Source organism: Paramacrobiotus metropolitanus, unplaced genomic scaffold (genome assembly GCF_019649055.1).
Source record: "Paramacrobiotus metropolitanus isolate TYO unplaced genomic scaffold, Prichtersi_v1.0 Parri_scaffold0000025, whole genome shotgun sequence".
Taxonomy (NCBI): Eukaryota; Metazoa; Tardigrada; class Eutardigrada; order Parachela; family Macrobiotidae; genus Paramacrobiotus; species Paramacrobiotus metropolitanus.
In genome coordinates this window covers 131045-147968 of record NW_026570245.1, presented here as the reverse complement: position 1 = coordinate 147968, position 16924 = coordinate 131045, and the positions used below count along the sequence as shown (strand labels likewise).

Sequence of the window (16924 nt, the reverse complement as noted above, 5' to 3'; positions counted from 1 at the left end):
AGAGAAGACAAGTAAACACGTAGCCCAATTATTTTGCAATGGTGGACGTCATTCTAATACCACTGTCATTTTTCTGACTCAAAACCTTTTCTTCAAGAATGCTTATGCTCGTGACATCAGACTGAACGCCAAAATCATTATCTGTTTTAAAAATCCGCAAGATAGACAACAACTTCAAATTTTGGGAAGACAGTTATTCCCTCAAAAGCAACAGTATTTTGAAGCAGCACTTGCCGGATGTTTAGATAGACCGTACGGCTACATTGTAATTGACTTACAGCACACAACGCCTGATAAATATCGGCTGCGTACCGCCATTTTTGGGGAAAACGAAGAAAAATTACCGGAAATTTACATTCCCTCATAATGGAGCGCAGTCATACCGTTTCTAATCTGGACTTACTATCATCTATTGCAAAAGGCAAACCAAAGCTGATCAAAGCAATCATCAAAAACTCTGAAGATACTCTCATTGATGCTATTTCTGAGTGTGCGTTACAAATTGTTGAAGGAGTAGTTCCTGTCACTGAAACAAGCAAAGCTGCACGGCTTAAACGTGTGCTGCCGTATGTGAAATTATTATCAAAGCGCAACGTTTCTCGTCGCAAGAAAAGAAATTTCCTTCTAGCAAAAGGTGCCGCGTTATTATCTCTGATTTTACCTCCTGTTTTAAGTTTTGTTTTGGGAAAATTTAAAACTAATATGGCTGCACGTAAAATGTTTCTACTTAACGCTGACCAGTTGGCACAACACAGAGATGCCCAAGCAACAAACCTCTTCAACTTTCCTTCAACACATGCGCATACGGATCGGTTCGCTCAACCATTATATAATGCATATGCGGATGGTAATAATGCTTTACATAATCCTAACTTAACCGCAAAAGAAAAACTAGCTGTGCACGATGATGCTTTTACGCGCTACGGAAATATGTTATACCAAGCTACTGCAATGCCACCTGGAAAATTAACTATTCCGCAGCCTGTCGACACCACAGACGCAAGCGAACACATTACGAGCAAAATTAAAGATTTATTGCCAAGCAAGCAGCAAGGTAACGCTCAGAAGATTTTAAATCATCTTTTGGAACACACGAATTTGAGTGTTGCGGATAATTGGAATATAATTAACGATGGCATGGCGTTACCGGGGACCAATATCGTTGATCTTCTGCGCTGGGTGACAGCGCCAACAAATCCAACCAGCACTTACACACCAACTGGTTTAATGACGTTAATAAATGCGATGAAATACTCAAACGTTCCAGCAAGTTTAATTTCTAACGCGCAACGGCGTCGACTGTATGAAACGGCTGATGGGGATGAATTTGAAGGTTCGGGAAGTGGAACCCGTAGTGGTCGCGGCAGCGTAAACGCTACACCAAGTACATCATGGCGACGATACTAACTTTATTATGCTTATTGTGTCTAATGTTTTGCTTAATATTTGTTAAATTTCCAACAACAGCATGAAAATATGTTTTTCACTTTATTACTTTGTACATCGGCAACGAATATTGCAATTTTTTCGGATGACGTTTCAAGCAACGTTCCGGATGTTTACATATGTGTAAAAATCGTCGTGCAAACTTATTTAATAAAACATCATTGCGCTTCAGATTTTTCGGATATTCAAGTTTATCAGTAATAGCACGCAACATAAGACCACGACAAGAATGATATAGAAAATAAATACAAAATAAACCACAAGTTTTAGAGTTAAGATCCTGAAGTTGTATATAATTCTCACGGTAATAGCCGTTACATTCAGGGAAGCTATCGGACAAAAATTTGTCGATTTCCACGCCATAGAAGAGCGATGTTTTTCCAAAAGAGTCGAAAAATGTAACGTTGTTTCTGTTTTTTGCGAATATGGCAAGCCAGTGCTCTCCGGGCATGTTATATTTGTCCGAATTAACAATGAGTGCACAAGGAAACCTAGTTTGAATGCCGGATGGCAGTGTGTCCCGTGAATACACGCCTAAAAATGCTTAGCCAAACAGGCGTCGTGTTGAATAATGTCCAGTATTTCGTAGTTATTCATTATTTTTGTTAGGCACGCTTATAGGGGCAGTAAACATTCCGGCGAGAATCGATTTCTATCAGCGCGTTTCTGTTGTGGTAAATTAAAATTGAATAGGTCTCAGTTGTTGGTGTGGAAAATGTAATTGACAATCCTAAAATTCCTTTGCGAGGTGCATTAATGCATGAATGATCTCCGACATCCGGTTCTAAATTGAAACCGTAAATTGCAAACCCACGTCCCCAGTCGCCTTGCATAAAAGACAGGCACGAATTCTTAAACAGCATTCCGGTCGTTTCCATTAAGCTTAGATAACCATCGCGGTAATTGTGATCCCCTAATTCTAAAGGCTTCCCTGGGAACGGCTCCGAGTTGATATAAGTTACAATCTGACCAACTCCAGCAAGAACGAAATTATATGGGTTTCTTGTTAACACGCCGCCAACAGCTTGCGAATGTACAATGCCGACAAGAATTTGTTTGGGAATTGTCCCGCGGAATAAATCGTCCCGCGACCAATGACTACTTCCGTTCGGGATAGTCATTTCCATAATGTTAGATTCAATGAATGGAATTAAGGCATTACGTTTTTGCAACATAATTTCATGAGCCAGCAAAAATTCTGGGTCCAACCTAATTTTTTCAAACGTAGTGTTGCTCTCTGAATAACAATTTTTAAATCTAGGGCTGGAACGCTTGACATAAGAACAAATTTATCTTTAGCCCGTGTTAAAACAAGTTTCATGTCCACTTTAGTCGGAATCAGACGCTGCTGATTAGCCAAATCAGACGGAAATTTAAAAAACAGACGCAGTGTGATTCCCGCTTTAAGAGCCAGATTTCGGACAACATACGCTTCGTTAACTTTCAAGTCATTATCATTTGGGTCGGGTACGGCTAGCAACAACGTGTCGAATTGACCCGGGGTTTCCGGAACCCATCCAGCATGTGACAGCTGCTCATGGCCATGCTCTCCATAATTAAATAAATTCTCAAAGTACGATGCGTAATGTGATAGCGATGGTATCGATGAAACTGATTCGCCGTTAAATAAAAGTTCGTGTCCGCTAAATAAACTACGCGCTAAATTATTCACTGCACCAAAATTTAATGCATCCGCTGGTAGTGCGTTTCCTGAGGTTCGTACACAAACATCCAACAAAATTACACTGTGAGCCAAATCAATCATTTCATCGGGAGTCCCAGCGATTTCCCATGAAAGGGTATCAACATCAAGAGTATTCCCAATTGGGTTATAAGATACATATTTTGCAGATTCGATAGCCGTTTGGGTAGGCGGAAATGAAAAGTGGTCCAACTCAGACTTTAAACATAGAGGAGCTGATTGAAGATCCATGATTGCCACGTGGCTTTCTATAGAATTTATTTCTGATTCAGTAAATTACTCAGAGGAAAACGCAGCTTTTTCTTCTTCAAAGATTTTTTCACTTTTGATTTCTTGTGACGTTTAGCAGCTCGCTTTCTCGGTTTTGCTGCCTGCTTCTTTTTTCGATGGCGACGCTTCCGCTTCGTGATTGGCTTTTCTATATTTTTGACAACTTTTCTGGAGCGAGTTCTGCGCTTTCTTCGCTTTCCGGACCCTCCCTGAATTTTACTAGCGATGTTTTGCATAGCTTCCACAGTATGATTCCGAGCCGAATCCAACAGAGGCGTCTTGTTATGAAGAACGTCGTTAACAACATTTTTCCCTAACCTTACGAGGTTTGGAAATATTATATTTTTAGCCGTTCTAGCCAAACTACCAAAAAAATTCCCAATAGCGCCATATCCAGTTTGTGCATGCCCTTCGCTGTGGTTATATGTTGGTGATAATAGCTGCACATAAACCTGAGCAGGTATGCTGAACGTTTGGATATCATCCATGATTATTTTTTCCGAAAATGTAACTGAAGTACAGTAGTAGCGCCTTTTTCAAATAAAATGTTTTTGCCACTTGCATCCGTTATCGAAAATGAAATTCTGTCAAACTGATTGACGGCAATGTCAGTGTACGATCCACGTTTCGATGCGTTTCCGCCACATGCTTCTTTGACGGACAGCAAAGCTAATAGTGAAACTCTTGAATTATTTAAAATTTGACTTCTTATTAAATCAGAGTGCACAAAAAGGGTGGTTACATCAGAATTTATTGGCTTCGGACATTGTATAAACGTTAAAGCCATTTCATAATCTGACGAGAGTTGCATATAATCAGGTAAATACACGGTAAACTCAGAGGCAGTATTGCCGTTCAGCTTATCAGAAGTAGCAGTAATAGTAAAATCCATGATTGATTATTTAAACAAGCACTAGACCACGTTTAGCTAACTCGGAAACTGAAATCCATTCATCAAATTTTTTATTCCACCCAACATAATGAATAAGGACTTTGTTTCTCTTTTTTCCAATAACAGCGATTTCAGCGGATTCATTCGTTTCTTTCGCCACTTTTTGCAATTCTTCAAGGTAAAATTTTCCTTCTAATTGCTCACCTTTCAAATCTTCCACAAAAAATACTTCAAGGCCGTCTTTCGTATCTTTGCTTTTTTATTCTGTACACTTCAATGGTCCACCCAATCGTGTATCCCTTTTCATGGGGAGTTTTTTTTAAACTTAATCGAACGTAGTCTCCCACATTAATGTTGGTTTTCGAATTTCTTGTCAAAATATGATTAAGTTTCCACGTTTCTTTCATTATTTTCACGAACTCTGCTTCGCTTTCTTTGTTTACTTCTTTAGGCGTATGGTTCTTTAGTGAGCGATGTGGAGAGTTATTGTATGAATCCAAAATATCTTGTATAACATCAATCCATCTCTTTGATTTGTTAAATGTGAGATAGCGAAATAATTTTGTTGAAATTGTTCTGTTAAGACGTTCCACTAAACCGGCTTTAATTTCAGCGTTCTGAGTAGAAAAATGATCAATATTATACTCTTTTAACAAACCGGAAACATGTTGGTTGTAAAACTCTTTTCCCAGGTCCGTTTGCAGTCGCACTGGTTGAAAGCCGCAACGTTGTAAAATTTTTTGAAGAGCATCCTTTACTTGAATACCGGATTTTTGCCGGAGAGGTTCCACCCACGCTTGACGTGAAAAACAATCGACTACCACAAGCAAATAGTTATATCCGTCATTGTGTACAGCTAATGAACTGTAGTCAATTAAATCGGCTTGGAGTTGTTCACCAAATGACATAACAACAAACGGTCGACGAGCAAATTTTTTCTTGACAGGTTTATGCAAAGAGTAAGCTGGCTGAGCTGTGAGAAATTCACGCACATCACTTTCAGAAATCTTTTCACTTGATTCATTTCTTGCGGCATGAAGAAGTTTTCTGATGCCACCGAAACCCCCAGGTGATGCTGGGTTAAGATAAATTTTTTTCAACAATGATTCCATGAATGATTTTAACCAATTTTTTGTCCAAACCTTTAGGAAGAGCGTTATCCAAAAACTGTTTACGCATCAGCGGTCTCCAGATAGTCAGGCATTTATAATATAAAATACAAGTGCAGATTTTATTCTTTTCGCCTGTATATTCCTCGAAAACCTGGTTGAAAATTCTTTTCAGCTTTCTTTTGTTGAGAGTGTTTAATAAAATATAAAAGACTGAAGACTTTAAATTACGATCACTGAGTCGGTTTTTGCATGAATGCTCCAGTGACACAGAATAACAACCCTTGCAGGCCAAACGCTCCGATTGCATGAACTGCTGGTTCATCAAATACGCAACGATAAATTTGAAGGCAGAGACACTGCGTTTATACAAAAGGGATTTTTGATCATGTACTGGTAAGCGAGAACTTCCGGAAGAACAAAGCCCTGACACAAGCTCGCTTTTCAAACGCCCATTATTTTCGGCTCTCAAATGCGACATTTTTAGGTTTAAAAAATTGAACAAACCAACTGATGAGTGAAATGTCAAGCACGTGGCGTTGTATCTGTTGCGCGTCCATCTTGGCAGCAATTTTTTATTTTTTCTTTCTGACCAATCGCGTGCGGCCTAAATAGTTGGGGCTGCCCACAAGTACACTGATGATAATCGGCTGTGTCCGGCTACCAACAAAAGATTGCAAATTTTAGATCTCTCCATTTGAATTTGATTTAGTAAGGAGTTCTTATATTTTTTGCAATGGACGCAGCATTTGAAATTAGATATAAAGAGTACATTGAAGCTCTGAGGAATGAGTTTCGTGAAATCGGTAGTATTGATGGCGCGACAGTGTATTATTTGAATTGCAGTGTTATGGTGTTAGTGACTTGGTGTGACCGGAAGGTGAAAATGGTTACGACCCTTGAACCAAACGTTGTCGATTTGGACCTCATTGAAAAGAACGGCATCTGTCTACACGATTTAGAAATGGCCCAGTTATTCCGAATTTTTGAAGATCGCTCGGTCATTGATAACATGCATCTGGCTCGTACGGATGGTACTGCTCAAACGATCTCTTTCCGTGGAAAGCGAAACACCACCGTGACGTGTTTTCCAACGCCACTTGAAACTAGTGTCGACAAAGAACAATGTATTCGGATTGCACAGGGGTGAAGTCTATCGCTGGAACTTGGTCAACGTTGTGTTACTTACTTCACCGTTTGGAGAATGAACTAGGACAGGAATTGCCGCTGGGACATTTCAACAAGCCGGAAGCCTGGGATATGGAAATTTCTGCATTGCACATGGCAGAATGCATATTGGAATAATTTGCGTGCGCTCATTGGTATTGCAAATTTCATCATTCTCGTGCAATCGTATTAGTTTGACATTATTTGTATGTAGAACGGAAAAGCGAATAATCTCTGTGTGCCCTCAGTTTTGAATAATGGTAAATAGTTCTGCGCTATCGCTTTTTGCTCGGCTTTACTTTGAAAGAAGACAATGTCCACCGATGTTTCACGTTTTTTAATATAATAAATGCAAAGAATATTCAGTTGTTCGACAGAAAAAGTAGAAAATCAAAAAGAACACAGTATACACTTTGACGCCATTTTTGACGCCATAACACAAATAAAGATACGCAAACCAGAATTAGTAGAAATTATGCTAATCCACTAAGGATTCGAGAGCCACATCATCGTCAATGTTTTCATACAACATAGCAGGGGTGTATTTCTCAAGCAAATTAAATACGAGATCCATTTCCTTCGAGCCGATTTTAGGAAAGGGAATATTTTCATATCCGTGCGGGTACGTTACAAAATTTTCTCCGATCACTCTGCTGGTAAATGTGCATCCCACGCGCCGCTGCAAAGGCACAGTTTGAATGGTAAAGTCCGTGGTGTTCCGTTTGAACGTTATGTCATCGCATGCTTGGACAGTTGATGGGCCAGTGCTGAATAACATGTCCCGTAGTACCGATCCGTGGAAACGATCTTTCAGTGCTTCGGTTTTCGGGATACCTTTGCATTTGATCCGTTCCTCCCCGTTAGACATCATTTGGCAGTACGTTTTCTTTGCCAGTGCCAACCATTCGACGAAATAATTACCACCCAGATCATCGGAGAACTCGCCCAACAGATCTCCAAGAGGTGGATCTGGCTTTTCCGGTTCACTAACAAACATAACGGAGTCCGTGTCGCAATAAAGAAGACGATCCTCAACTAGCCGTAGTTGCTGCAACAGCTTCAGTTGAGCCAAACCAGTAGTGAAAACACCAATGTACGGATTGCATCGTTTGTTTGGCGCAGCCTAAAAGAAATAAAATGCAATGCTGAATAAAACTGACAAAAATCAATCCGAAATATAATACCCAGTTTTTCTTTTCCATATAGGTGACATCCAACGCTTTGCCGTTATTCACGATCCGAACATCTTTTGTTTCGAACGATGTATTGAAAACGATGTCCTTCATTTGCTTATAAGTAGTGCAGTATTTATGTTGCTGGTACAGCGCTTTCATAACAAACCTATCAAAAATTTAGTACAGAAACACACTACAAAATATCGATAATATTGCTTTTACCTGCCCCACACAGCGTTGACCCAAATTTTCGCACAGTATTTTGCGCCTGGATTTAGCTGCACTTCGTCAGGTTCAAAAACAATTCCTAGCTTTTCGGCATAGTTGCGGCAGTAATCCCATTTCTCTTCCTCCGTCACGATGTGCGCCGGAAACCCGCTGTTCACGATTTTGCCACGGATTAAGTCAAGAATAAACTGAGCGAAAATTCCTCCGTTTTTGGTTTCAGGATTGAATTGCGACGTTTCTTCGAAATGGTGGATCTCAAAAATGTGGCCAATTTTGTACCCGTCCGATACAGCTTGTTCCATTAAAGGAGTGATCCATGCACCTTCAAGTTCCCGTTCTTCATCTGTGTGCTCACACTGTTTGGCAATATTAACTTCTTCAGAACATGTTCTGCATAACGTGTAGACGGTTCTTCCATCTTTCAGTCGCATTGGCAACGTCGGTACAAACAAATTCTTAGGGGGAAGTACACGGCAATAAATCACGCCGTAATATTCCGATAAGTCGAACGGGTCGCCGAAGTTATTGTAAAGAATCGTAGGATGACCCACTGGATACTTGCCGTACACCATTATTGACGGGTACAAGGATATGAAATCGAAAGCTTTTCCTTTCAGCGGTGGTGGAATTTCTTTATACATGGCAAAAATTTCAGTCCTTCCGCCGAACAAGTGGTCACGTACATTCAGTGGCGGTCGAAATTCTTTTTGCGGTATGATTTTTCCATTTTTAACCAATTCGTCGTACTCACATTCCCAGATTCCCACAAAAAATCTGCCATAGCTTTCAATCTTTCTTTTAATCCTTAGCGTTTCCTCTCGCAATTCGCCAAAAGTACGCATTCTGACCGTGTTCATTTTCCGTTGGTCAGGGAAGCATTTTTTGCAGCCGTGCCAAAAGCACCCGTAGAACTGATAACATGTTCCGGTGGGTTCCCAAAATCCATCAACACATATTTTGTCGTCCAAAAACTTTTCACCTGCAGCTGAACGAGCAGTCTGAAGGAAATCCTCCGGTTGTTTCTCTTGCAACTGTCTTTCGATATGCGACAACCACTGAAATCCTTTGAAACTTTGATTTTGTCGCCCGCCGTAACCACCTGGAGGAATAATCCCGATGGTGTTTGGTTTCAAATAATGAACTTGGAAAGCCAGAAGCACTGCTGACGGATTTGTTACAGAATCGAATGGATCGATACCAGGAAACATATCCATGAAGTTTTTGCGTGTAATCCGGCAACATTCTCTTAAAACCAAAACGTCGTTCACGCAGTATTTCTTGCATTCCTCCAGGAGGTTGTAATTGCTCCCAAAGGTATTAACGGCATCATCATACCACTTCTCGAATTCTTCAAATTTCTTTCGTGACATCCGCGGGCAGTCAAAATATTCTTTTCCTAAATAAAAAAATTGAATTTTTAAAACTTCGACGCCATTTTTGACGCCATGAAAAGTAAAATTTTATTTCTGAAGTTGTTACCTGGCAACGGTCCATGATAATTTTGGTTTGCCGGCGTGTTGAACGCGTAAGGGAAAAATCCTTTCAAAACTAAATCGTCAATTCCCAAATCTTTTGGAAGCTCCGAAAGAGAACGTGGCATGAAGGACAGCGTGTCGATGAACTTGCACTTCAGCCCGGGAATTTTTAGCATTGTAATACTGGAGCCATCTTGAATTTTTTCGACGATGTGGCCTTCCTTTTCTAATCCACTAAGGATGAAAAAGTTGTCGTAACGCTTTCCGTTGTGTGACAAAAAGGTGCACGATCGGCAGTTTTTAAAAATCCATTCAAGTAGCTCAGAAACACATCCGTATCCACTGAAACAAATCTCAAACGAATCATCGTCCAAGCACATCATGGCCACGACCATCGGCTGGTGATATCGACTGTTGTCCAGGCATGTTTCAAAATCAAAACAAATTTTTTGTTCTCAAAACGGACTTGCTGTTTTTTACTTGTCTCGGAAATAGTGGATTCGGAGTCTTCGCACTCATCATCCGCGTCATCACTAACGACTTCATCCACATCATCGCAAAACTCTTCGCTGCGTGCTTCACTTTCCGCATCATCGTCCAGAAAATCCGACACGGCATCATCTTCAGAAGCAAAAGTTTCGCTTTCAGCAACCGCTTGATTCTTTGGTTTTGCTTTCTTGTTTTGCGCTTTTTCTCCATTTAAAATATAGCACAAATGGTTAGGAAGAACAAATTCTTTACAATTCAGGCACAGCGTCGCATAGCAGACATGTGGGTCCGAGTACTTCCGGCCAGGCGGATTTATGTACCTAATAAATTAGCTTTTGAAGTCACAAAATATGTTTCAGTGCAACTGTTATTAATTACGTTGAATAACACTTTTAATAAAATTACAGTAATTACCTGTTGCAGTCTGCGCATTTCTTCCAGGCATCACAAACGGTAAGATCCTTGGATTTGTAAGCAATTCGTTCTTTATGCTTTTCAAAACATTCGTCGGATGGAAAGTTGCGATTGCAGTCGTTGCAAACTCTTTTGACAAAATCATTCAATCGACAGTCGGGCTGCATGCAAGAGTAACAGGGACGATAACATTTGTGACTCTTTTTATCGTGGTAAAAATTACCACAGATAAGGCACCGTGCACGAAATCCCAGAATCGTCCATGGTTTGGTTACACAATCAAAATGTTGATCATGATATAGTATAGCGACGAAGTTTTTTCGAAAAGGTGTGGAATAAGTGATTTCGAAATGGAGTTCCGCATCGATGACAATTAACTGAGTATCATAGCGTTCCGTTAAAAGTTTTCCGAATTTTTCAATTCCATCAAAATCAACAGGACCGTCTGAAACACCAGCCTCTGCACGTAGTTGCGCAGCTAGGTGATGTTGTATGCTTATTCTTGAATCAAGTACTGACGTAAAACCCGGTAACCCGAGCGTTTGCGCTAATCCAACCACAATTGCTCGTGAGGCACATAAAGTTCCTTCAGGATCATACGTTGTGTTGTTCTTGATGCAAACAACACTTTTGGACCGCTCCAGCATCTCATTCACCTTAAACATAATTCTCCCCTTCTTTACTGGTAAACGACCCCGTCCCTGGATATTGCGGCAATGCGTAAAAGTGATCCGCAAATCATCGGTAAATAAATAAAAATTCATTCCACTTTGCATGATGCGCACGATTAGCTGAAGTATAAACTCAGGAGATAGTTTATGGGAAGGCATAACGGGAGTTGAAAATGCTCGATTTGCTAATTCCGGATGTTCAAAAACAATGCGCACTCTGTCATTACCGTTCACTTGATGATAAGCCGAAAGCTCCGCCAAAAGTTGACTGAATAGCTTGCGCACTTCCGCCGACGCCGCCATCAGTGACATAGGTTGTGGAGTGAGCCGAAATAGTAGGGTAAAACTATCTTCCGTGGTTCGAAAGTTGTCTGCGGTCGTGATGCGTCGCGTGTTTTGGTTGATTTGGTACAGTTTTCTGTTTCTAAAAATAAACTAAGATTCTATTGCGCTGTTGTTGCTGTTTGTGCTAGCGTGATATGCATGCAGTTACAGATCTCCAAACGGTACAGTTTTTTTTTTATTTAATTTTATCTTAAGGCATAAATATAATGTCCGGCAAACGTATCATGCATATACATGCATCGAGCCAAATATCAGTATTCAACATATGAGAATAATAAAACAATTAATGATAATCAGAAACAGCACACAGTTCTCAAACACACGCTGAATACAGACCATAAGCAGGTTAACATTGAGCAGTGAAACACGCATAAAAAAATCAAATATCCAGCATCAACCTGTTTATACAGTTTCACTTAAACCACAGAATTAATTTTAGCGGGATGATCAGAATATCGTACGGTCAGTATAAATAAAACGATAGCATGCAAGTAAACACAATTATATCGCATAGATAATAACAGCGCTGAGGCAAAATGATTCGCGTCGCCGAAACTTACTGAGTTCCATTATTATTATTATTATCTCCGTTGACGACGCTTCCATGCCCGTGATTGTCGTTCCTGTTATTATCGAAGCGGTCCCCATTGTTGTTGCCGTTTCCGATTCCGTTCAAACCGAAGCCGTGCCCATTGTTAGCATTCCCGATACCAAAACCGTGCATGATGTTCATCATCATGTCGTACTCCCGCTGATACGCATTCGGCTCATACCAGTGCGGAAATGGTTGTCCAAATCCTGGCATACCGGGATAGTATCCAGGCATAGCCGGGATATATCCTGGAACTCCCCACGGACGTACTAGCTGGAGGGCACGTTCGGCCTTATCGTCATTTCGGCACGTGGAACTGCTGCTGCCATCTGCGAAGTGCTGGGGCGCGGCCCCGGCATGACCGGTGGACGCCTCAATCCGGGTATAGCCACAGGCGGCCACGGCCGCGGAGCAGGGGAGCGCTAAGCACACCTCGAGGAAGTCCAGCTCCGTACTGTACGGGCGATGCTGGCATATTCGCGAAGCGCTCATGGATAGCCTTTCGTTTCTTGTACGGCGCCGGTGGCGCTTGCTTCCGGTTGCCAGGTGGAGCAAGATACGTCTGCACAAGAGGCTTCCGTTTCTTAGCTTGAGATGATGAAACGATGACAATATCATCATCGTGCTCGTCGGCTTGATCAGGATTTTCCCATTGCGCTAAACACATATAAACATATTATACATGGCGGCAAAAATGGCGTCAAACGTTTTTTATGTGATATCCGAATTTATATGCGGCATGAGAAGTTGTACGTTGCGTTAGAAAAACCGATACTGTATTTATTTATACTAAATATAACAATAATATTAATTCAGTTTACTTACGGCTGTTAACCGGAATTCGACCGTTGGATGGCTCTTGGACCAGATCATCTACGACGATGACATCGCTATCATCCGCTTTTAATTCCGGTCGGGTGTTCTCGCTCTCTAAAAAACAGTATATGACTGATAAATGTGTAATAAATGAAAACAAAAAAAAAATTAGTACCCGCGGAATTGCTTGCCAAAGGCGTTGAATCTTGGCTTCCACAAGGCAGTGCACTTGCGTCGTCAATATTGGCCATGGCTAGCAAATAAGCGAAATAAATTTTTTCGTTTCACCTAATTTAAACGCGATATGAACGTACCAGCTTCAACTTCGGCGTTGGTAACTTCCGGCCAAGCTTCTTTGGCCAAAGCAGACAAAACGTTTGGTCAAAATAGCGCTTAGGCTTAAATCGTCCACGTCGATGTCGTTGGTACAGCCGGTATTCGGCGTGGAAGTTGCACGAGAATCCATGCCCAGATAAAAATTCAAAACTTACAACGGCTTGGAAATTTTAAACTGAAAGTCTGTCGTTGTCGGTAACTTACGCATGGTCAACCATCTTACAAGATTGCAGTTTGAAAATTTTACTGCATTTTGAAACAGTTTATTGGCTACAAGCGACTTCGCGTACACGCCATGCCAGGTCGAAAGTAAACAGTGGTGCGATGTGGTGCACGTGTGGAGAAAGCCTATCAAGCGCTTAAACAGGTGTTAATTTACACTTGTAACTTTTTATGGCATGCAAATGCAAAGAGAGCGCTGTTTAACGAACCCATATGTCAGAAATTTCATGTGTATGCTGACAGAAACTTTCACTTCATTTTATTGTGTACAGAATGCGGAGAAGGATTTTTACATTGCACTTGCAGATTTGCATAAATGTACGTAAAATGTGTAAAATGTAACGTTTAAGTTGATTCGTTCTTCGAAATTCATAATGCGGCATGAAAAAGCCATAAAAAAGTACTTCGGCGTATACATAACAAAATATCATGATAGCATTGGGCGATGAGAAACAAAAATCATAATAGTGTTGCACAGCATTCAGGACATTAGAGCAATAAAACAAAAATACTTCATGGAGAAGACACCAACCATACAAAATTTACCCGCAACAGAAACAATAACACGGAATCTCATTCCTTTCGAATGTTGCCATAGTGCTTCCCCTTATGCGGAACAACTTCATTATTCCCACCAGGGGCAATTTTACGTACGGAACCAACGGTTCGATTTTCGTTGGTGCAGTGACGCCTTTGATGCCCGCAGAATCCGGTTCGGCGCGGGCGAAGTACACGCATGGGCCCTGCGCTGCCCGTCCACCCACAGCCCGCTTGCCGATAACATGGCGGATGCAATCCTGCCGCGCCTTTGAACGGCGATGATCAGCGAAGATATGGACAGCGGGCTTAAATTCAGCCTTGGCGTAGCAATAGCCACACACGTAGCCCCGTACAATCGCACTTTTCCATATGACGTTCGTATAAAGCGCGGTTTTTCTCCTCGACGTCCCCCACAGGCAAGCGGCGATCGGGATGCGTAGGACCCGCAATAGGGATGCCGGAGAGATCAGCGCCACGGAAGTTACTGACTGGCATCAAGAAGCGTCCGTGCCACTGCCCAGAAACGAAAGTCTGAGTTGGAGTTTCAACCAGCACAGCGTTGGTGGTATCGAAATAGGCAACACTGCCTTCACAAAACACTCCCGCGACGGCTGGTTCCGCTGCGACGCTTGTGGCACTTGTACCGCCAGTGCGGCGTCGCTTAGCAGGCTGCAATGCAATAAAAAATCGAAAATCAGACAATGGCGTCAAACTTTTCATCATGGCGTCAAACCATAAAATGGCAATGATTTTTTTCTTACCGGTTGCGGATCTTCTTCTTCTTGGTCGTCTTCGTCTTCTTCTTCTTCTTCAGCGTCTTCTTCTTCCGAGTCTTCTTCCTCTTCGTCATCCTCCACGGGTGCCACAGGCATTCGCTTGCCCACATTCACGCTGTTTTTGATCCGTGGGTCGTGGTCGGGACGTCGCCTTGGTGCCTTCTAAACGAAGCAGCAAAACGTATAACGCAATAAATAATTATAGCACGTATGAAACGTACTTGTTGATCATACACAGCTAAATTTAATCATTTTAAATAGTTAAATTTGCGCAGGCTTCTTGTCATTGAGTACACGTTGTTGCCGAATAAAAGTACAAGGCTAAATGTGCCAGCACGTACAAAAACCACAAAAAAATAAAAAGTTTTTAATTTGTGTACCTGTACACCGCTGGCCCCGGCGATCGGTTCTGAGGATGACGGCGGGGCCACAGGTGCTGCAGCAGAAGACGCTGGAGAACCATTGCCCGTAGAAGCGGAAGACGGCCGTTCAGCATTCGCAGGCGCGGCAGTTGATGGTGCCGTGGCCGCTGTTATGGATGCCGATGGTGCAGACGGTGATGTGCGTGCAGCAATCTCCTGTATACGCGGGGATCGACGCTGGCCGTCAGATGCAGCTGCAGGTGTGTCCATATTGCAGGCGAGAATAAGAACGGTAAAAGAAAAAACAACCAAAGCACAGCCACACAAAAAAGCACGACGAAATACCGCGAGGTCAGACTTCGCTAAAATGCAGGCCAAAAAGCAGACCGTGTGCAATTAGCGAGAAAATCAAAATTGCCAAACGCAAATGAGCGGCAATGCAAATGACCAGATTTGCAAATGCACGTGTGTCTGTGCAGTAATTAAGACGGGCAGCAGCAGCACATCCTGGTTCAGCGCTTATCAGATCGGCTGATCATCAGTGCCTTCTCTCTGTTCTGTGTCTCTTGCCGGTCAGTGTGCTCGTAAAGTTTGGAACGTACGGCAATAAAAGTGTGGAATGTGTTTGCACAGGTGTGTGTACATAGTGTTTTTTACTTCTCCCTGATTCCCTATCAAAAGTTTGTTTACATAAGAACATTTAACGACTTTGAACTTCTCCCTGATTCCCTATCGAAAGAGGTTTTTACGATTTGTTTACTTACGGCATAGAGGCTTTTGTATCTACTGCAACTAATTTTAACGTGAGTATACGGTTGCATATCAAACATCGAAATGTACTGTTTGGGTACATCTGCTTGTGCCGTATCGTCATTTACATGACATGTAAATGACGATACGGCACAAGCAGATGTATCTTGTACAAATACAACGGGCAAAATTATCAGCCAGCAAAACAATAAGATAAGAGTAAGCTGTTTGTAGAGCTACCCTTTAAATGCCAAGTTTGTTTACTGTATACGAGTACAGGGCGCCGTTTGTTTTTGGAATGACGGCGATGTTTGACCTACACGCATACCAAACATGAGCCGAGCCGGCACCATAGTGAACGGTTGTCAGTAGTCAAAACACCAATGTCGATCGTGGTACAAAAGCGGCTATTTTATTTTACAATTAAATTTTACTAATTAACAAACTCGTTATTTTACAATTAACGAGTTTGTTAATTGTAAAATAAGACAAATTGCGGGTGGTCCCGGGTTCATTTCCCGGCTGTCCCCCCAAAGGACTTTTCTTGAGCTTTTTCTAAATTTAACCTTCGTATCGCCATCTTGAGATCGTGATTTGGAATTTTTGGGCTCGTGATTTTTGCCCCTGAATGACAAATTTCCCGTCATTCAGTATGGAGGGTGGCTACGGGACCTTAGTCTGGTAGATCGTTTCTCCAGAGGCTGTGTGGTGGCAGCTGTCCCGTAGACATCCAGCGACACACCAGCGATTTTCTTGTAAGTCCCTCACTATCTGCTCCTTTAATTGCGATATTCTTCGGCGAATGCCCTCCCCACCATGCCTCAGTTTTCTTGTTCTGGCTGCGGTAAACTGTTGCAGGCCTGGGGATCCCACAGACCCGTTTGCCCCAAGACCCTGTCGCAGGATCTGAAGCTGATCCCAGCCGCCAGCGCTGCCTCCACTTCTAGCAATTCGCGGGGAGCTGCACCTACCCCACCTACGGCCGCATCTTTTCACCCGAGTAAGGAGCGAATACTACGCCGCGTTCCCCATGGTGCAAGACCTGCGGTGAGATCCGCGCTACAGAAAGTGCTCCACCAGGTCGCCACCAAGAACGACAGCCAGTCATGGTCGAAGCTGCTCTCTTTCTGCCCTAGTGCACTCCGCC

General features: G+C 42.2%; 2 protein-coding genes across 2 annotated transcripts; both read right to left on the bottom strand.

Moving 5' to 3' along the window:
• Positions 1-6967: 6967 nt before the first annotated feature.
• Positions 6968-10789, bottom strand: LOC129587574 (uncharacterized). The gene is made up of 5 exons (XM_055481375.1): positions 10368-10789; positions 9469-10273; positions 7984-9385; positions 7771-7927; positions 6968-7709 (listed from the first exon to the last, which is right to left on the bottom strand). The coding sequence occupies exons 2-5, from the start codon at positions 9857-9859 to the stop codon at positions 7065-7067; spliced, it is 2595 nt and encodes an 864-aa protein (XP_055337350.1). The 5' UTR covers positions 9860-10273; positions 10368-10789; the 3' UTR covers positions 6968-7064.
• A 3412-nt stretch (positions 10790-14201) lies between these two features.
• On the bottom strand, positions 14202-15787 carry LOC129587400 (nucleolin-like). Its single transcript, XM_055481138.1, has 3 exons — positions 15046-15787; positions 14651-14827; positions 14202-14558 (listed from the first exon to the last, which is right to left on the bottom strand). Exons 1-3 carry the CDS (start codon positions 15295-15297, stop codon positions 14202-14204), a joined length of 786 nt encoding a protein of 261 aa, XP_055337113.1. The 5' UTR covers positions 15298-15787.
• Positions 15788-16924: the final 1137 nt, after the last annotated feature.

Coding starts and splice junctions, on each gene's coding strand:
- LOC129587574 (XM_055481375.1), bottom strand. CDS start 9,859: ATGGTCGTGGCCATGATGTGCTTGGACGATGATTCGTTTGAGATTTGT. Junction 9,386..9,468: donor TTATCATGGACCGTTGCCAG/GTAACAACTTCA, acceptor TTTTTTATTTAG/GAAAAGAATATTTTGACTGC. Junction 7,710..7,770: donor ATATGGAAAAGAAAAACTGG/GTATTATATTTC, acceptor TATTTCTTTTAG/GCTGCGCCAAACAAACGATG.
- LOC129587400 (XM_055481138.1), bottom strand. CDS start 15,297: ATGGACACACCTGCAGCTGCATCTGACGGCCAGCGTCGATCCCCGCGT. Junction 14,828..15,045: donor CCGGGGCCAGCGGTGTACAG/GTACACAAATTA, acceptor TGCTTCGTTTAG/AAGGCACCAAGGCGACGTCC. Junction 14,559..14,650: donor AAGAAGAAGATCCGCAACCG/GTAAGAAAAAAA, acceptor ATTGCATTGCAG/CCTGCTAAGCGACGCCGCAC.